This window comes from Daldinia caldariorum (assembly GCF_022478825.1).
Source record: "Daldinia caldariorum strain CBS 122874 unplaced genomic scaffold F4812scaffold_3, whole genome shotgun sequence".
Classification (NCBI taxonomy): Eukaryota; Fungi; Ascomycota; class Sordariomycetes; order Xylariales; family Hypoxylaceae; genus Daldinia; species Daldinia caldariorum.
In genome coordinates, this window is record NW_025953039.1 from 2,148,735 (window position 1) to 2,168,601 (window position 19,867).

General features: G+C 49.7%; 6 protein-coding genes across 6 annotated transcripts; 3 read left to right on the top strand and 3 right to left on the bottom strand.

Annotated features, from left to right (window-relative positions):
• Positions 1–994: 994 nt before the first annotated feature.
• F4812DRAFT_456849 (GatB/YqeY domain-containing protein) lies at positions 995–1,789 on the top strand (the record flags this gene model as incomplete). The annotated part of the gene is made up of 2 exons (XM_047937060.1): positions 995–1,190; positions 1,311–1,789. 2 exons carry the CDS (start codon positions 995–997, stop codon positions 1,787–1,789), a joined length of 675 nt encoding a protein of 224 aa, XP_047793153.1.
• Positions 1,790–2,035: 246 nt separating this feature from the next.
• On the bottom strand, positions 2,036–5,453 carry F4812DRAFT_280534 (Spc98 family-domain-containing protein). The gene is made up of 3 exons (XM_047931010.1): positions 4,928–5,453; positions 2,894–4,845; positions 2,036–2,837 (listed from the first exon to the last, which is right to left on the bottom strand). Exons 1-3 carry the CDS (start codon positions 5,319–5,321, stop codon positions 2,430–2,432), a joined length of 2,754 nt encoding a protein of 917 aa, XP_047793154.1. The 5' UTR covers positions 5,322–5,453; the 3' UTR covers positions 2,036–2,429.
• A 240-nt stretch (positions 5,454–5,693) lies between these two features.
• F4812DRAFT_280819 (uncharacterized protein) lies at positions 5,694–6,864 on the bottom strand. The gene is made up of 2 exons (XM_047931012.1): positions 6,345–6,864; positions 5,694–6,276 (listed from the first exon to the last, which is right to left on the bottom strand). Exons 1-2 carry the CDS (start codon positions 6,724–6,726, stop codon positions 5,816–5,818), a joined length of 843 nt encoding a protein of 280 aa, XP_047793155.1. The 5' UTR covers positions 6,727–6,864; the 3' UTR covers positions 5,694–5,815.
• Positions 6,865–8,354: 1,490 nt separating this feature from the next.
• Positions 8,355–9,747, top strand: F4812DRAFT_419198 (nucleophile aminohydrolase). Its single transcript, XM_047933320.1, has 4 exons — positions 8,355–8,643; positions 8,731–8,743; positions 8,825–9,350; positions 9,420–9,747. Exons 1-4 carry the CDS (start codon positions 8,619–8,621, stop codon positions 9,591–9,593), a joined length of 738 nt encoding a protein of 245 aa, XP_047793156.1. The 5' UTR covers positions 8,355–8,618; the 3' UTR covers positions 9,594–9,747.
• A 461-nt stretch (positions 9,748–10,208) lies between these two features.
• F4812DRAFT_456853 (uncharacterized protein) lies at positions 10,209–13,511 on the bottom strand (the record flags this gene model as incomplete). Its single annotated transcript, XM_047937061.1, has 6 exons — positions 10,209–10,577; positions 10,696–11,365; positions 11,480–11,542; positions 11,630–12,266; positions 12,315–13,310; positions 13,370–13,511. The coding sequence occupies 6 exons, from the start codon at positions 13,509–13,511 to the stop codon at positions 10,209–10,211; spliced, it is 2,877 nt and encodes a 958-aa protein (XP_047793157.1).
• A 3,408-nt stretch (positions 13,512–16,919) lies between these two features.
• F4812DRAFT_281049 (methyltransferase-domain-containing protein) lies at positions 16,920–18,905 on the top strand. Its single transcript, XM_047931013.1, has one exon. It carries the CDS (start codon positions 17,088–17,090, stop codon positions 18,681–18,683), a length of 1,596 nt encoding a protein of 531 aa, XP_047793158.1. The 5' UTR covers positions 16,920–17,087; the 3' UTR covers positions 18,684–18,905.
• The last annotated feature ends 962 nt before the right edge of the window (positions 18,906–19,867 follow it).

A 19,867-nucleotide genomic window follows, 5' to 3' on the forward strand; every position in this document is an offset into this window, starting at 1 on the left:
TTGTGATTGATTATGTGACCGTGTAACGAAGTGGCGGCCAAGGACAAAAACCGTTGGGCTGTAGGTGATGGTAGTGGGCCTTACCGCGGATGTAAATTCCCATCCCGACCCTTGCTACCTGGGAGAAATCTCGCTGCTATTATCCATCAGGTGACATCTTTCAGATCATTTTTTCTTTTGCTATTTGCTATTTGCTATCTAATATGACGCAGATAATAATATCTCCTTGATATCTCCTTGAAACGTTGGCGAGGGCTTTGGGAGTCGGTGGTATGAACTTGGTGTGTGTGTGGCCCTTTAGTTCTTTGGGGGCGCCTTAGCATATAAAAAAAATAACCCGACCGTCGATCAACGTAGCAACCATTATCATGATCAGTATGGGGAAAAAATATGGGTCGTAAATGACGTCCTATTAGGGTACCTTAGAGGTATGTATTCTCTCGCTACGAAATCTCATTTGCTAAATACATACCTCATCAGTCAAACAGCATCCATGTCTTCCCTCCGGCAGGCAAAGCTTGTTAGTTAGATATTCTATAATCCGATCATCATCCTAAAAAGACTTACAACCTTAAGGGACATTACCTAAGGTTAGGGCGTGCATACATGGGGGGAAGGCGGGAGCCAATGGGGGTCTCTCTAGAACTTAATTCAGTTCCCCTCTAGCTTCCTTTTGTTTTTTTTTTTTGTTTTTTACTATGTACGAAGTAGAGTCGCATATACACTACACCTACATTTCGGAGAGCTCCAGTCCTTTTTTTTAAGTTTTGCTCATACAACTAACTTCCCACCGCTCAGCGACGATCGTGATATCGCCGGTTACCTTTAGGCAAGGTAAGCCTGACCGACCCGGGATTTTTCACCGTACCGAATTTCAAACTCGATTGGTTCGACATCATCCAGTCTCCCCTGAATATAATTATCCCCGGACCCAAACCACACCTAGGTCTAGGTACACGAGTAATAGGTACCTACCTAAAGTAATCCGATCATAATGGCGTCCCTACGACCCTTCAACCGCGTCGCGGAGCGATTACGACTACGGACACGCATCACATACCCCTCCTCCTCTTCCTTTATCACATCCCCGAGCCACAGATGCAGCAGCGCACGGTTCTACTCGAGCGAAGAGGCGGCACCGCCTCCGCCTCCTCTATTACAAAAGATTAAAGGCGATTTGAAGACGGCGAGTGCGTAACACCAAAACAACGTTTTTAAGCTTGAGCAGACGAAGCAAACAAGAAAAAAGAAAAAGAAAAAAAAGCAAAGGCACAATCTTTACTGACCAAGCTTCCCTCCCTTCCTCCTAGTGCGCGCCAAAGACGCCTCCCGCCTAACCGCGATCCGATCCGTCCTCTCCGCCGTGCTCAACGCCTCCAAGACCTCGTCGCCGATAACCACGGACGCGCAGCTCGTCGTGCTCCTGCGCAAGTCCCAGCGCGCCTGCGACGACGCCGCCGCCGAGTTCCAGGCCGCGGGGCGCCAGGACCTCGTCGACAAGGAGCGCGAGCAGGTCGCCATCCTCGGCGAGTACGTCGCCGCCAGCGGCGTGCAGGACGTGTCCGAGGACGAGCTGCGCATCGTCGTCAAGGGCGTCCTGACCGCCCTCACCAGCGAGGCCGCCGCCGACCCCGAACCCGCCGACCTCGTCGTCGGCTCTCCGCCCAGACCCTCTTTCGGCGACGTCATGAAGACCCTCCTGGCCCCCCAGGGCCCCCTCAACGGGAAAACCGTCGATAAGGCTCAGCTCGCGAGGATCGTCAAGGAGGAGCTTGCTGCTGATCGGTAAGGTGCGCAAGAAGTTGCGGGTCTACCTAGCTACCTAGGTAGGTAAGGAAAAGGAGGGAGGAAAATAGAACAAGGGGGTACCTATGAGATATGCGTATCAATGCTTGTACCATATATATATATATACATGGCGACGAATGCGGCTACGATTACATTGCATCAACCGGCGCATATAATTTCGACTAATTCTTTTAAAGTCATATCCTCACTCAATAAAATAAAAATCTCTGATATCCTACCCCGTGACTAGGATCTCGCATGGCAACAGCACGTTAACAAATATTATGATAGTATATTATGATAGTAAACGCGCATGAATAAATAGGTAGGTAGGGATAGTAAGGGAAGCTTCATAAAAAGTCATTTTCCCTATACTTGGCCAAAGAGCTAGTTCCTAAGTCCTAGCCAAAGAAGGGATAGGGGGGGTGTTCATGTATATTTGGAGTACCGATTAATTCATAATTCCAAGGTATCTTTATCTCTCACACTGCGTAGCCCACAGCTATGCCTTACGCCAACTATTTTCTCGTCGCCTAAACGCCTGTCATAAGTTTTCAATCCGTGAAATATATCCTGGGCCCCGGGCTGATGCATCGTGTCAGAAGAAGCTCCATAAAATGACACAAGACACACGAGACACCTTACGCAGCGACGTCCTCCTCGTTACGTGGACCTGAGAAGTCGGTTCCTTGGTTAGCTGTTGCTAGTCTCGCACACAAGCTCAATAGAACCACGGTCTCGGTGGCTGCGTAATGGTTTAGAGCATCTAGGAGGATTTGCAGGTGCCGGCTGAAGTTTTTCTCCCAGTTTCTGATAATCTCAAATAGGTTGTTCACCCGAGTCTCTTCATCTTGGAGCTGGCTGGTCGACCCGCTATCGCCATGCGACTTCTGGGACTTTATAGCCTGGAATCGTTTCCACTCCTTGTCGGTCATATTTGGCGGTTTTATAGGGCCGATCAAATCTGGGTCTGACTTTTCAAGCTCGCGCGACAGCCAATTCATATGAGCGGCGAATACGGTGCAGGTCTGCATTAGTTTCGAATGGATCTGAGAATATTGTGAGCGGAGAACGCGGTAACCGCAACAATTCATAAGCCACTTACTCGAATTAGCTTGCCGTTGGTTAGCATGCAACCTTTCAGGCAAGTGTCCAAGAAATCCACATGGTCCTGCATTAATTCATCCACAGTCCGGTCCGGCTTGCCCGACCCATCTATACTCCCATCCTTAGCTTTGAGTCTCGACATCAGAGACTGCCAATTGGGCTCAATGACCTCCAGAGTGCAAAAGTAGAGCAACTGTTGGACAAAAACCACCATTCGCGCCCTCAAAGTCCACACTCGCCTCTTCCAGATCTCGATCCGTCTTATGGACGACTTGTGGCACCAAACAACCCCTGTATTGTGCGTTTGCCATGTAGTAGCCAACTGTGACTCCAGGTATCTTAGCGACAAAAGATAACGGAATAGCGCTTGGTAACGCCAGACTGTCTTCCGGCTAATGACCAACGACACGGGAAACGGTACCGTGTAGTCGAGCTGTAGCGATGTGAAGCCGACAGCATTCTTATCGTTTTCGATAGGTTGGCTGCTTGAAGGCTGTAGTGCCTCTCCTTGTTCAATACCTGTGATATTTACGACGCGTTGTAACATCTTTATAAGGCCGACCTCGTTCATCTCGACATGTACATCTTCTTTAAATGGATCCATCGACACAATACTTCCTGGCTGCCGTAGGACAAGATCAAGTAGGGATTGTAGCTTGATAATATTGACAGACTTTACCGGCTTTCGCAATTCGGATGCGCTGAGTTCCATAAAATAGGTAAAATAATCGGATGGGTCCAGGAAAAAGTAATGCTTCAGCGACTGCAGCCTGGCGGGAAGGGCATGAGTAGTTAGGAGCAACTTCATGAGCGATTCATTCGCGTGAGCATATGCATTATTGACGTTGTCGAGGAAGTGCGGGTCATCGAAGGACTTAGGAACGTCTTGGGCGACTTTACTAACGTCAACTCCACCACATTCCCGCACGACGTTGAGATACTTCCCTGCCAACAGGACCTTTTCCTTGACAGCTACCAACTGTGGAGGTATGTCGTGCTCTCGAACGGTATATCGCCTTTCCCAGTAGTCGTCAGTGTAGTCTTGTTCCAGCCTGTCGCGCCTAATACTTTTTTGCTCCTTGATAAGAAATTCGGAATGCGGATCTTTGATCTCGCCATGGTGCAACCACTCGTTCAGCATCGCCATGTATGGTCGGCTAGCATCACGTAACAAGGACGTCAATAACGATCTAGCAGCAGGGTCCCCAGACATGGTTTCCAATCTCTTAGTGATCAGACCTATAACCACGCCTCCCTTGCAGACTTTCTTTCCGGTCATGTTTCCAGGTACAAGATCACCACCCCGCTTTAGATTTTCTAGAATATTTTCAATGTCGTCAGGATCTGAATCCTCCGAGCTCTCGTCATCCAAAAGCGCGTTCCTCTTGAGAAATTCGTGAGCTAATGAATAAAGCTGGAACATCATCTGACTGGTGGGAAGTATATGAACGTTAAGGAGATGCAAGGTGAAGGTCTCGTTGGTCAAGAACTGCGTTTCCAGCTGGGCGACCATTATCAGATAGTCGTGTAAGGATTTCCTGATCGCGGCACATAGGGCATGGTTAACCGCTCCGAACTCTTCCCTACTCTGTACGTCAACAAAGGTTTCAAGGGCCGAGTAGTAAGTAGCCATCTTGAGCATCGATAGAGTGAGGTCTTGCAGACTAGGATCGAGGCCGGGAAGGATCTTGAATTCAGGTCCTGCCAGTCGGTCCCTCTCCTCGTTGGGGTCGTAGGAATAAGCATAGCGAATATACTGTCCCTCATAACCCATAAAAACAAATAATAAATCCTCGATTATGGCGGCCTCCTGGGCTTCTAAGGATAACTCGTGCAGAGGCTGTGGTTGCAGCGAGACCGGCGCTTCTGAAGCGGAAGGGGGTATGGATACACGTATCGCAAGGGGCGCAGAGGTGTGCGGCGTAAGATTAGCTACGGGTTCCCATGATGCTGGCAGTCAAAAGAAATTAGTCTAAGCTCCAAATTTCGAGTTTCTTTCAAGGTGTTATTTTTTTGCTCATTTGAGACATACTAGGCGGCACATCAGTCCTTGAATCTCTCGATTTCGTGTCAGAGTGACGAGGCTTAGGCGCTTCTTTCGACTTCCTTTTTTCTGGCGGAGGCGCATCCCTAGACCGTCTATCGGGGCTCCTTGTCCTCGAGATGAGTTTTTCTTTCGTAGTCACTGTCGTGCGCTCGGTCCTTCGTTCTTCTGCAGTCCTACTAGCCGGGCGAGGGTTTCCTGATGCGCTGCGTTTATGAGCTGGATTGATATTGGCACTCTGGGGGGAGCGAGTTGACCGTTGATCGTGTTGAGATTGAGAAGCTCTTGAAGTATGAGCACTTGCGCGGGGTCGGGGGTTGGTATCATTATCGCTGGTGCCATTTGTGCGCCTCTCTGAGTAGTTGGAGACTCTCGAAGACATTGTCGCTATAAGGCGACATTGGGAACGCCTTTTGCTGGCAATATCATCAGTGGTTCCGGGTCCGGATGCTATGTTGTATTTCTTTGGATAACCAGGTCCAGGGTAGCTTTTTAGGTGGGAGAGGTTTAAGGCTTTAAGCTTGTAAGGCTTTAAAGCTTGTGTCGATTGAGCCTTATCGATAATTGGCTGATGCTAGGTCGCGTCGAAACTCGAGTTAAGCGCGTTGACCACCAATAAAAACATGCTTCCATACTAGGTACCTACCTGCCTAACCTTATCTAACCTCTATAGGTGGTAGTTACGTCCTTTTACCTTTCATCACTCTCAACTCTAACGCCATTGTTTAGCTTTTCCATCTACAACCTCAGTTAAACCCTTTCTCTCTCTTCTCTTCTATTTCTATTCTTTAATCAAATGACAAGAGTCAACTATCTAGGTACCCAACTTAACCCAAGTAAATAAAGCCTTTGTTACCCAAACGATCAATGACATTATTAATTTAACCGTGTCGTCTTGGCCCCCCATTGGCATCCGTGAGTTGGCTCTTCGCATTGATGTTCCCCATGCCTCGAAAAGCTTGTCATCGGGTCTGGTTCTCTTGGTTCAACAAATTGCAAAGTTTCCACGCGCCTCTTCAACCACTCCCGCATATAGCTTCGAAGTATCTCTGCATCACAATCCAGCTTTGTCCTTGCCGGCCAGCTCGGCAATTTCTCTATGGATTCGGTATCCAAGCTATATATCCCATACTTGGCGTATGACTTCTGCAATTGTTCTTCCTCGGCTTCGAAGTCAAGTGTGACCAACTCGTAGAGAGTCCACATAACACTCCAAAACTCCTCCATCAGGTTCATCTCCGTAGCCTCCCTTGCCCTGCTGAAGTCGCATAGCACAAGCCTGTCGGCAGCTTCGTCGATCAGCAGGCTACCCAAGTGGAGGTCGCCGTGGACAATGCCTAGAGCCGCGTTAGGTAATGGTCATCTATCACGTTGTGACACGTTGTAACACGTTGTAGAATTTTACCTTGCTTGAAGTGAAGAAAATCCAGAGTTTCCGTAAGCTGCTGGAGCCATTTTAACTTAAAGACTCGGTCTTTGTTACGAAGAAGATCCCCGCCAGGGACGAATTTAGTTCCCATCCCAATAACGCAATTGTTATCATCTAGTATGATACACTCGACAGGAAGTATAGAAGGGTGAAGCTGCTGCCTTCCCAATATGTTTATCTCTTTCCCTATATTTCCCTTCGCTGAATCGCCAGAGGCGTATTTAGCGACCATTCGAGTTTCAGAGGCATCGGCCAGCTTTACAAGATGGACTCTGGGCGCAAGCCGATCTAGTTTAATCAATTCAGCGTATCGAACTGCTGGCCAATCGACAAATGGAGTCTCAGCAAGGTGTGCCATGGTATGAAACCTGGATAGTCAAGATACAGCAAGGAACAAGATTTCGAGGGACGTAGTCGTCTAGTTTCTAAGGTCATATAGGGTGGTAAGAAATATGATATCTACTAGTTAGAACAAGTCTTTGTTTGCGTGAGAATATTTTATACGTTATAGTTTGGTTCCGGAACCATAACCCTGATAACAAAGAAAAATTCTAGTTTGCTGTGATTGTTTTAGTATGATCAATCTATATCAGTAGTCTTAATATTACTCAAGGAGGCCAATGAAGGGTAACTGATGATTTTAGTACCACTAAATGGACGTCGGACTTGTTCATGTTACTTAAGTGAAGAAATGGTACCCAAGGCACAGTCCACGATGACCGAAAGCCCTTTGATTAAGCACGTGGCGCATATTAGCACATATATAAGGCGTAGACATACAAATACTTCTAGGTGTATCTGTGGCTATACTGTATATTACTCCGCAGTGTGCAGGCGTATCGTGAGCTTAATGAGATACACATGTGTTCAAAGGGCCAACCCAAAATCGAAAAAGGGGTCCATTCTGTAGAGATGGCCGAAATGAATCGAGACCATAGGATGGACATCAGCTTTCTTCTAAGCCCCTAACTTTCGGTCTCGGAGCATATGACGCTATCGACAGAGATCTAGGTAATATATTAGAGGTATGTAAGTGTATATAGGAATATAGGTAAGGTATTTAAGGTTAGGTACCGTAGCGGCAGAGGGGTTTTTAGGGAATGGTTCTAATCGTAAAATAGTTCTGTTGAATAGAACGGTTCATAGTTTTGGTGGCTCTAATTGGTTAAAACCCCATAAAAGTGGGGGTATACATCGCCTTTGTACTTTCACCTCTAAAAAAGCATTCTTATAACCAAAACATACTACCTTTTATATGCATATGCCATCTTATTAATTACATATACCAACACCCCTTAAATACATATATCCTTCAATCCATAACTTCAATCAATTCAATCAGCTATTCTAAATGGGAGGTGGCAGGGCTCGGAATCAGCTCAACAAGAGTCTTGATCTTAATTGTCTTAATTGTCTTGATTGAATGGATTGTATTGATCAAATTGATCGAATTGCAGGTGGCTGCGCGGCTGGGAAATCTTCGGCTGTATTAAGGTTATAAGGGTAGAAATCAAATAAGGTTTACATTAATCCCCATTTAGTCTAGTGGTAAGTACCGTAAACTTAAAATAGTAAAGTGAATTAAATCTGTAAAGTAAAGTAAACCAAAAGTAGCTTAGTGAGAAAAAAACGAAAAAAAAAAAAGCCCAAAGGTGGTGGGTTCGAGCCTCACTGGGGGCAGCAGTTTTTTTTATAGGGCTTATCTCAATATAGAACCGTTCTAGGATTCCAGAATCGTTTTATTTACTAGAAACGTTGAATCTGAAAGAGTGCAGGTTTTGACAGGAATGGTTTTACGTTTTTAGAACCGTTTAATAGGAACCCCCGCTGCCGCTATGGTACATAGTAAAACTACAATATGCATGCACTTAAACGCATATCTTATCGATAATACGTAATACTAGGTACCCTAGCTGCCTGGTATCTTATCCAGTCGGCAGGTATTAAGTGCTAGTGGCCTAAGCTCCAGATTAAACCCCCGATTTATGCAAACAAGACAGGTACCTAAACCCGAGCTTCGTAAACGGCAGCAGCCTTGAGCTTTGGAAGCTTACATAGTACCTATTACCTAGCAGTACCGCACCCAAGGTTAGGTAGCACTGAAGTAAACGCAAGTAAATCCGTAGCCTCTTCGACCTCCCGCTCCCCATTTCAAACCAAACCCTTCATTTCAAACCGACGCATAACTTCTCGACCTAACGACCCCATAACCTTCGTTTATAGAAAGTCTTTTTTTATAAATCTTCCAAGATGTTTATGGCAAGATCTGAATACGGTAAGCCAACTGTTTATTCCCAAAACCCAAAGCTTCCTGTAACTATAATAAATATATAAATAACTAATTGCTATGGGCGTCAACCAGACCGGGGTATCAAGTACGACTTTCCGAACCACTTCGTTCCCCTCGTTATCCCCCCCTTCGCACCCCAAACTTGATGCTAACGTCGCATCCCTAGTACCTTCTCCCCCGAAGGACGTCTCTTCCAGGTCGAATACTCGCTTGAGGCTATCAAACTCGGCTCGACAGCAATCGGCGTCGCAACGTCGGAGGGTGTGGTTCTGGGCGTAGAGAAGCGCGTGACGTCGACGCTGCTAGAGACCTCGTCCGTAGAGAAGATCGTCGAGATCGACCGTCACATCGGCTGCGCCATGTCCGGACTGCAAGCCGACGCCCGCAGCATGGTCGAGCACGCCCGTGTCGAGTGCCAGAACCACGCATTCAACTACAACGAGAACCTGCGCGTCGAGAGCTGCACCCAGGCCATCTGCGATCTCGCTCTGCGCTTTGGCGAGAGCGCCGACGGCGAGGAGAGCATCATGAGCCGTCCCTTCGGTGTCGCTCTCCTGATCGCCGGCTATGACGAAGACGGCCCACAGCTCTACCACGCCGAACCTAGCGGCACATTCTACCGCTACGACGCCAAGGCCATCGGCTCCGGAAGCGAGGGTGCCCAAGCAGAACTACAAAATGAATACCACAAGGTACACACGCATTTCTTATATTCCACTGAGCTGACTTTAACTCGGGCATTGATTAACGTTACTGGGTAGTCTCTTACGATCAAAGATGCGGAGACGCTAGTCCTGAAGACGCTGAAGCAAGTGATGGAGGAGAAGCTCGACTCGAAGAACGTGCAGCTGGCGAGTGTAACTAAAGAGCGCGGTTTCAGGATATACACGGATGAGGAGATGGCCCAAGTCGTGGAGAGACTACCTGCCAACTAAAGGGAGAAACAGGGAGTTGGTTGGACCACAAGAACCTAGTACTAACGGAACTGCAGCATAGTACAATTATCTACCTAGGTAGACAAGGGATTAGGGTGAAAGATTCTATCTCGTCGAGAGCTTGATTATACTCGCGGATATTCTTAGAGAAGGAGGTGGACTTCGTATTAAGTTTCGCCAAAACCCGATGTGCTATCTCATACAAGCAAAGTTGTCCGCCGTTGGTCCCTCCTCCCTTTTGAACCTATATTTTTTATTTCGCATAGGTAAACGCATCCAACGTAATCAGCCGAATTCTCCTTAAGACGCCTACTCCAAGTATCCATCCATCCATCCATCCATCTCCCATTCTTTTAATAACCCATATAATCATGAAACATAGCAATCCATTTCCTCGTTATATCGCTCTCCCTTAAAACTAGGAAATCCAAAATTTCCACCATCCTCCTCCTCCCTCCCTTTTCCCTCGTCGTCACATAAGCACCTATTTACCGTGCCTAAGCTATTCTCCCTCCGTAGACCCCTTACTTTACTTTACCTTACCTTAGGAGGTACCTAACCTAACCTAACCCAACCCAATCCGACCCAGACTAGAGAGTTTAAGTTTAGTTTTCTTCACCGGCGATCCAGCTCGCTGGCATCGAGGTCGAGCTTCTCGAGGTCGTGCTCGACGGCGAGCAGGCCCATGGCGTAGGAGGCCTTCTCGCCCTTGGCGAGCACGATCTTGGACTCGTCGCCGGCGCCGTGGTCCCTCTCCTCCTGGATGCGCCTGTCGATGCGCCGCGCGCTGACCCACACCGACCCCGGCGGCTCCGCGTTCAGGTTCACCGACCGCGCGTACGCCGGGCCCCGCCCCAGCTGCGCCGCCTTCGTCCACGACGACTCGCACCCCACCGCGATCTGCCGCGCCGACTGCCACCCTGTCAGCCGCGCGATGTCGTGCAGCCGCTGGATGAGCCATTGCCGCTGGAAGTCGTCGTGGTACTGGTCGTTTCGGGTAAGTATGTTGCAATCTAGATAACACGGGGAAAGAGGGGCACAGAGAGAGAGAAAGGGGGGAAGGGGGAATTGGGTTAGGTAGGTAGGACTTTGTGCAGCTTACCTGGATCCCTGCGACGAACAGCGGAAAACAGCACTCGATCAGCGCAGCCGCCATAAGCGTACTGACGTTGGCGAGGTGCGCGATATTCTCCTCGAGGCCGGCGGCGATGCGGCCGACCTCCATGCAGTAGGAGGCGGTGGTGCGAGCGGAGATGCCGGCGGCGACCATGGCGACGGGGGGCATGGTGGGGTGGGCCCGGTGCAGCACGATGAGGCCCATGTAGTAGTTCATCCAGACGCCGGCGATGGAGTAGGTCCTGTAGTGGGCGGCGAGGCCGAAGGGCGTCGCCCGCGCCGGGTACACGTCGGTGCCGAGGGCCTCGAACTCCGGGCCGAAGTGGCTCCGCAGCGTCTCGAAGGCCCGCCGGATCTCCTCCCACTCGCGATACGCCTCGGCGGTACTAGCGTCGAGGTCGATATTCTCGGGGCTCCCATCACCTGATGATGACGACGGCGACGTCTCCCTCGGAGGGGTGAACCCCATCGGCACCGTTACCGTCCCCGGGTGTCGGGGTACCATGCCCGGAAACATACCCGGAGAACCCCCGCGGCCGGGGTTCGCGCCGGGTCCGCCTGCTTTTTTTAGGGCTTCCCGTTTTCGGCTTAGGTCCTTCGACGTGAAGTTTGCTAGGCGGCCAAGCAATAGCATGAGGTGGTCGTACGTGCCATAACTAAATAAATCCAACCGTGTTAGCTACCTTAGGTTAGGTACCTAAGGAGGTACGTAGGTAGAGGTAGTACTCCCTCTCCCTCTCGGGACGGATAAAATGGGTGGGTGAACTTACATAGCATCTAGTCTTCCTATTGGGGCTCGTGGCGGACATTGAGTCCATGCATCGTAATCGAGGCTTGGCTTTGGTTAGAACACGGCTAAAATAGACATATAAAGTATACCTTGGACATGATAGGAGCGCACAGCGTGATGCGAAACTTACAATAGCCTTGTTCCGCCCAGGACGCTCTGGTAGACGTCCTGTTTGCAGTACCACCAGAAGAGGTCGCTCAACTGTTGGTAATTTTCCATGTCTTTATCCGTCTGCTGGAACCTCGACCTGGGGTACGCGCTGCGCTCTTCGGGGACCATCCCTAACTCGTCAAACGAGATATCCCTGCCGGTTATCTCCCTCAGTAGCGGGACGTCCAGCTGGTCCCAGTCTTTATGCAAGGGACCCGTCTCCTCGTATGCCGCGAACATCCCAAAAGCGTCCATCGGAGGCTGTTGCGCTTCTTGGATCTTCTGCTGGCATTTAATTCTCATCATGGCGCGAGTCATTTCGGCGAATGGCACTTCTTTAATGATCAACCGCGCTCCTAGAAGATGTCTGCTCCATTTGTCATGGTCGGAATTCCACACTTCATAAAATGCCAATACTAGTGTTGCTGCCAGGTTTGCTGGCTGAGCCCGCCTTGTCGGTCGGCTCACGTTCCGCGCGATTCTCCTCAAAGCCAGGTGATAATGCTTGAGAGATGCTGTAGGTGGCACAGCTTGAAGTTTTGCAACCTGTAAACTTGCGATTGCGAGTATGGCATGAAGGAGAGCCGGGTGAGTAAAAGAGAGAACCGGGAACGTATCTGGTATGTGTTAGCGACGAAAATTGATGAGAGTTGAAGCAGACTTACAGGTCCAAATATGCTGACGAGACTTAGGTATAGGTTGGCCCTGGAAGATCGGCGACGGATCAATAGGATACCTTTCATACATGGAAATGCTAGGTCCGGTCACGTTTACGAAATGCCAGAATACTCCTGCTATTTGTTTATCGCTCAAGGGAGAATTGGACGGCGACGGTTCATATGTCGTGAGATCGGAAGCGAAAGCCGAGAACGTTCTCGTCTGAGTTCCGAATATGTCGTATGGCTGGTCGAGCCTTTGGAAGGCAACTACTCCGAATTCGTTGAAGTCGAGAGAAGTGCGCCGCTCACTAATTAGTATATCGTCCGACTCTGCCATAGACTCGTCGTCCGACACGGGGTATTCCCATTCCTCGTATACAGGCTCCGTAATTTGGATAGGTTGTTCAAGTTCGGCACGAGCCTTGCCTTTATCTAGATGGACATTGCCTGGCTGTTGTTGTTGTTGTTGTTGTTGTTGTTGTTGCGGAGGTGGAATAGGGGGACCATTCCGGGCAATATTCTCAGGAGCAATAGAAGATGGTAGCTGGCCGAAATTCGAAGGCTGTTCTTGCCTCCACTGGTGATGTTGTTGTTGTTGTGAAAATGCGTCGACAGTGGTCGGTGGAAAGAAGGTATATTTTGACTGGGAAGGATGAGATCCGAGTCCGCTGGGGTCGAAGTTCATAGGTGACGTGTTTTGTCCAACTTGGCCGGGGTAGAATCCAGGCATTTGAGGGTATCCCATAGGCGGTTTAGGGGCAATGATCTGTAAGGCCTGCGATGAAGACTTTTGCTGCGCTGCCGATAGCTGCTGCTCTCTTACCAATGCCTGGGGAGAAGGAGCTGGATAGTGTATCGGCCCAAAGGGGGCGTTGGCAAATGCACCCAGAGGATCTTTGAAAACGACTCGTTGGTTATATCCATCACACTGCCGCTTTGATTTCAAGCAATTATTACAGGTCGGTCTGCCTTCATCACACTTAATTCGGCGTTTCCGACAGGCTTAACGGCAGTTAGCTGGTACTATTCACATAATTTAGAGGCACGAGATTACTACGTACTAAGGCAGCCCGTCTTTGTTCGTTTCCGAACGATCGGTTTCTTAGGCGCCGGATTATCGCCATCCCTCTCTTCTGACGTCGACGACCGAAGAGGTTGAGATGTTGCGGACGCGTCTCCCGTCGGTTCTCCTGCTGGATTCATTTTTGACGATTGCTTTCACCGAATCGCCTAATCGGATTACTGTGAGGTGGTGGCTGATTTTCTTTATAGTCTAGTGGCTTAAAAATCTCAAAACTTTTCACATGGTACTTTGGCGATTGGCTTGATCTAGGATAAGAAGAGCGTTGACCATGGAACGGTACTGGGTATACTCAGGGCCAGTCCCCTCAATCCAAGGACATAAACGTCCCTTAATGCGGATGGCGATTATAGCAGTCTCTGACGTCTTGTCTCCCTAGGATCTGAATTCGGAATATGAATTACGGCACGATAATTCCCGCAGTTCCGACTGGCTAGTCGAATGAGACATTCGAAGCAGAGGCAAGAATAATGTAAGAAAATATAAAAAAGTTCTATACGAAGAAATGAAGGTCACGACTTGCTTCCATAGCTTATATCGTTCCGTGAAACATCCGGTGTGACGGAAGAGGATCGGAGTACGATTTCTGGCACGGGCAATTGGGGGCAGTCAACCCTCGAAGATTAAGACCGGGTGCGACATAGAAAATGCGAACTGGAAATGACGGCGTCTAGGCCTAAGGGGAAAGTCAACTCAGTAGGTACCTAGAGGTATGTACAATATGTAGATGGTTGCACGCTGGCATGGGGAAACAGAGGATAGAAATGGGTGGGGTGTCTTTAGTTATTACCAAAGCTGTCGAACCCGGACAAGGATGAGAGATCACAGTATTATACTAGTATGTAGTTAGTAACTATGTTCTTTGTGGTCGATCTAGGTACTATGTAGTATGTAGGTCTGCTTCCTAGACCTCGGCGAGGCTGGGCAACCCGACTTTGTTAGGTTAGTCAACCCTTGAATGCTACGGTATCATTGGACTCTTTCAGCTTAGATCCAGCTTCCGGGTGGAGCAATCCAGACCCGACCTCAGCAATAGATCCGTCGCTAGAGCCGACACCACGCACCGGTCAGGAGGGATGTCGATGGTGACCAATTTAGGGACCAGGTGAAATTCACCATCGTCATCGCAGACTCGACAAGGTATAACCCACGCCAGACTTGATTAGTATACCTGTTACAGGAATTATCTATGAGAGGGCATCGTCTCTTATTGGACTGACTAGAGGGAAGGCGGAGGACTGGAAGAATCATAGAATAAACTGCTTATACTTTTCTGTCGCCCTATTTGCTGGTGTTAAAGAGCTACAACACCACGTGAAGACCAAGTATGTGGTATAACGGCGGAACAGGAGCATATGTCAAAAAATGCCGTATGGAGCCCTGTATCGCAATGGCTTTGTAGCACTTTAGATGCCGAGGCCGAAGCCGTGGCGGTGCGATACGCTGGAGATCCTATGAAGCTTGCATACAATTAGGGTCGCTCAAGTCGCGGTAGATCGAAGTGCGACGTCTGATGATGCGCCCGCAGCTGGGGTCTATCTCCTGTAACCTGGGAAATTGAATCTCGTAGAGATAATTGCTCACATAACCCACCTGTGTCACCGAAAAAAAAAGCAACCATTCGTGGCGAGGACGAATTGTCCTACGCGTAGGCCACAGTTTGTTGGCTGATCATTAATTCGCGCTTCTAGACATACATAAGAGCACCAGGTAAGATTTTTTGTAGCTCGTGCGGGCTGCTGCGCGGATGTCTCGACTCCTCTTATCGTGAGGCTCGATGAAAAAGGTGGACTCTCCCCCATACATCGGGGCAAACCCGTCTGTTGTAGAGCGTGAGCTTACGGACGAAGGAAAGCAGAAATCCCTAAATATCTTCTCGTTAGACGGGTAACTTGAAGCTACATCTTCGTGTTTCATTTCACGACTTCGCATAGCACATGACACAACGTCATCAATTCGACGTAGTCGAGCCCTGTCATGCTATGTGCTATGGCCAACGGGATCCAAAAATACCTACCTAGGCTGAGTTAGGCATAGCAGAGGCCCGGGTGTAGGAGTTTCCCGCGTGTCTCGGGAGGGGAAGCCTCGAGCCCTTCCGGCTGACGCAGAAAATTGCATGGCAAAGCTGCTTTAGGTACCTCTAGGTGGTAGGTATGTAGGTATGTAGGTAGGCAGTATTGAGGAGGAGTTGACCATGGCCATAGCCGCGATGAACCGATGATAGACTATTTGCATACAACAGCATGTATGGGCCGAAGCGTCAGAGTCACAACATAGAAAACAGTGCGTCGTAATGCAGGATATGCGATGCCATATCCCGTGACCCCGCCCAGATGCAGAAAACGGTGGTTGCATATCCATTAATGGAAAGGTGATGCTAACTAGGTTGGTCCATTGCCACTGCTTGCAAAGAGCTAAGCCGGGGGGGAGCTGTGCCTATTCCAGTGCGGAGGCGGGTGAAGACATGAACCCTCTAGCCGGAAATCTGAGCCAGGGTCTGGTGCCACATTGCATTGTAGCGACGAGTCGTGACTGCGAGACTTACGATACATACGATACCTCATGTTAGTTCACTAAACGGTTAGTTTAGGACCTGGATTCTCCGTTTATTGTTATGAATCAACCGATACCTATCAACGATAGACCGGCCTGCTTGAAGTTGGCCCAGCCGCCGTGTAACCGTCGATCCCCTAGTCTTCCCTTCTCGGAGCTTTGGCCGGCCGTAGCAGTATTTGTGAGCAATATCGCTATGCCCGTAAGTCGTAACCCTGCTCATCGATCCAGGTGTTTCATCCAGTTGCAGCCTCATGTGGGGTCCGGCTTATCGTACATAACGTACTAGATTGAAGCTATACATAGTATGTTATTAGTTACTGGTTACATCCCAGTACCTACTCACTTGGCCTATGATCTATCGTGAGTTGTGACCCTATCATGTCTGCTGCTATGTGGTAACTTGTGAAAAGCAGACATGCTTCGGTAGATAGGTAGTTACGCTAGGAACTGTCGAGCAAACTATGAGTACGATATAGGTGAGAACATTATGACTGATGCCGATGATTTGGTAAATTTGATGTTGTTACAGGTATATACCAAATGAGGCTGATCTCGGCCGAGACGCAAGGAGTACATTCAAGCTTCGATAAACTCGTTTGAGCTTGTTTGAGACGATCGTGATGGAAAGAATCTCAAAGACAATATCAACAGGGCTCTCTATTGATTAGAGGATCTAATATGCGAATTGCTTAGAATAAAGGAAGGTTGACTTATTAAAACTTTCATCTACACTCGGATTTGTTTAGTTGAAATTTTCAAAGTTGATAAAATCTGCGGATCCGTATTGTAGTACGAATACCTCTGTACCTTTTGCACTTTACCTATGCACGTGACTATAGAGCGCGGGGCTTTCTCCTAAGCCTGGAGGACAGGAGGGGCGGAGGGGCCGGAGGGAACGCAGTACTTCGTACCAATGTACCCGTGTACTCTCAACCTGGAATTCCTGCACTAGTAATCCCTGCACAAAAGTTTAGATAAACTCATTACGTTCAAATCTTCCTGATAGACTTTTGTAGGAGAATTTTCATAAAACTCATTGCTAAAAGCTGAAATACTACAATTTGGATTTTTTTATATTAAAAAAAGAATTAATTAATAAACATACCGCTTTTACCGGACTGATATTATCACTTTGATTGAAAATGTTTGCGGTACCAGGCTGGTCCGTATCTGCGGACAGTCTCAAACCCGAGACGACTACATCAGCTCCAAAAGCAGCCCAGGATGAATCTCAGAAGTCAAACAAGCGCAAGAGGCCATCGTCTACACCTGGAAACGTCACCTCATCTAATGTGGCGGATCTCTGGGAACAGGTCATCGAAGGGAGGTCGGGGAAGAAGGCCAAACCTGACAAGGACCAGAGCGATGAAACCCCGGAGGGCAGGCCGAGACATGGCAAGAAGATGACTCTCAAGGAAAAGAAAAAACTCAAGAAGTTAAGAGAGAAGGAGGCGAGCCAGAATGGCGAAGGAGGCGCCGCCGGAACTACTAACGGGAATGGTGATAAGCCGTCCGCAAAGTCACCTGATGCCACGGAGGGCAAGGAGGGAAAGAAGGACAAGAAAAAGAAGTCCAAGGGCGAAAAGGAAAACGCCGGCGACGGCAAGCAAGCTGATGAGAAAGAGACCAGCAAGGCCGCTCCAGCCGCCGCACCAAAACTAACACCCCTGCAAGCCGCCATGAGGGAGAAGCTGGTGTCCGCGCGGTTCCGCCACCTCAACGAGACGCTGTACACCAAGCCGTCGGCCGACGCCTTCAAGCTGTTCCAGGAGTCGCCCGAGATGTTCCAGGAGTACCACGAGGGGTTCCGGCGGCAGGTCGACGTGTGGCCCGAGAACCCGGTGGAGGGGTACATCCGGGACATCAAGCTGCGGGGGCGCCAGAAGCCTCCGCAACGGTCCAAGCATCACGGCCATTCTTCCGCTCCCGCTCCCGCGGCTAGCGCCTCGGGGGTGACGGCCCTGCCGCGCACGAACGGCGTCTGCACGATCGCGGACCTGGGCTGCGGGGACGCGAAGCTCGCCGAGGCCCTGCAGCCCGAGAAGAAGAAGCTGCGGCTCGAGGTCCTGAGCTACGACCTGCAGAGCCCGAGCCCGCTGGTGACGCGGGCCGACATCGCGAACCTGCCGCTCGCCGACGGCGCCGCCGACGTCGCCATCTTCTGCCTCGCCCTCATGGGCACCAACTGGCTCGACTTCGTCGAGGAGGCCTACCGCATCCTGCACTGGAAGGGCGAGCTCTGGGTCGCTGAGATCAAGAGCCGCTTCGGGCAGGTAGGTGGTGGTGGTGGGAAAGGAAAAGGGAATAAGGCAGGGACGCCCGTCACTCACAGCGTGGGGAATAGGAGGAAGATGCAGGGGAAGAAGGGGAAGGCGAGGGATGTGGAAGGGCCGGACGGGGAGGAGGACGAGACGGCACTGGCTGTTGAAGTCGATGGCGCGGATGACAAGCGCGAAGAGACGGACGTTTCCGCGTTCGTCGAAGCCCTGCGGAAGAGGGGTTTCGTTTTACAAGGCGCGCCGGACTTGAGGAACAAGATGTTCGTCAAGATGCACTTCATCAAAGCGGCGTCGCCGACCGTCGGAAAGGGCGTTGTTGCCCTGAAGGAATCTACGCGTGGTGCGGGACCTAAGAAGAACGGAGCAGGAGGAGTCAAGTTCATCGACGCGAAAGGAGAAGACCAGACTACGGTAGATGAGAGCTCTATTTTGAAGCCCTGCGTCTATAAGCTGCGATGAAAAAAAAGGGGGGGAGGGAGGGGGACGAGCTAAGCTATTCGTTATCCTATCAGACACATACATGCTTTTCCCCATTACACCTACGCACATCAGGCAGAACCGTAACTTTCTAATCCCGTAATACATAGACCTTGATTCCGAAGCGCGCCCTTATTAACTTTACTTTTTATTTGGCTCCCCGACTTAGGCAAAAAAAAAGAAAAAAATACACGTCGTTCTCGATGGACCTTTCTAATGCTTTCGGGCTGTGTGCACGTAAGAAATTCCTTTTATCAACGTTACATGATGCGCCCTCTACATATTGTATCGAGTATACGGTCATATTCCATGCCTAAACCCAGCCCCGTCATAACGCTATGCTTTTGTTGTTACCATTGTTACCGCAGCGTTTTTTTTTTCGGTCACGTAAATGGCATCGTAAGTACAAACGACAGACCCGGCTTATTAGTTGTTGAATAGGAGGGATGCGGCAAATTCGACGTTGCCACCTGTAGCTTCTAGAGCGTTAATCGCAGCCTGCCGATCCCAGCCAAGCGCTACTAGTGTGTTGATGTCGTTTTCGGGGAAAGTCCTTTGAGGTTGCGCCTGAGGTTGAGTTGCTGGTTGGGCGGGGCGGGCCGCGGGAGCTGCAGGTCGTGATGTGCTAGGTGCAGAAGGGCCTGCGGATGAGACTTGAGGACCAGTAACGACACCTGAGCGGGCACCAATAGTCGTACCGCCTGGACCCTGAACGGTTGGTTCCTGATTGACAGCCTCTTCGGTTTCCTTGGGGATATCTGATTCGCCAAGGAAATCCACCTCCTCCCCTTGAATGATGAGCTTGTTCCGTGCGAGGTCAATAGTTGCCTGGTGACCTTTAAGAATGTCCAGACCGATTAGAAGGTCAACTGACTTGCCCTCCATGACCGTGAAGGCGGCCGCGAGGTGCTTCGTACCAACCTGTAGCATCGTATAATGGACACGGCCAATAATATTGGCAGTTCCAACACCGCGAGCAACTCCAGCAAACCGCCTGTCGACAAGGCGCATAATGTTACATGATTCAGCGCAGGTTGGGGACATGATCGTGGCTTGGGCACCGGAGTCGACTAGAGCCTTGACCTCCACACCATTGACCTTGACGTCGACGTAGAGAAGATGTACGCGACCAAAAGCTGCACAGGATAGGGTTAGAATAGGACACA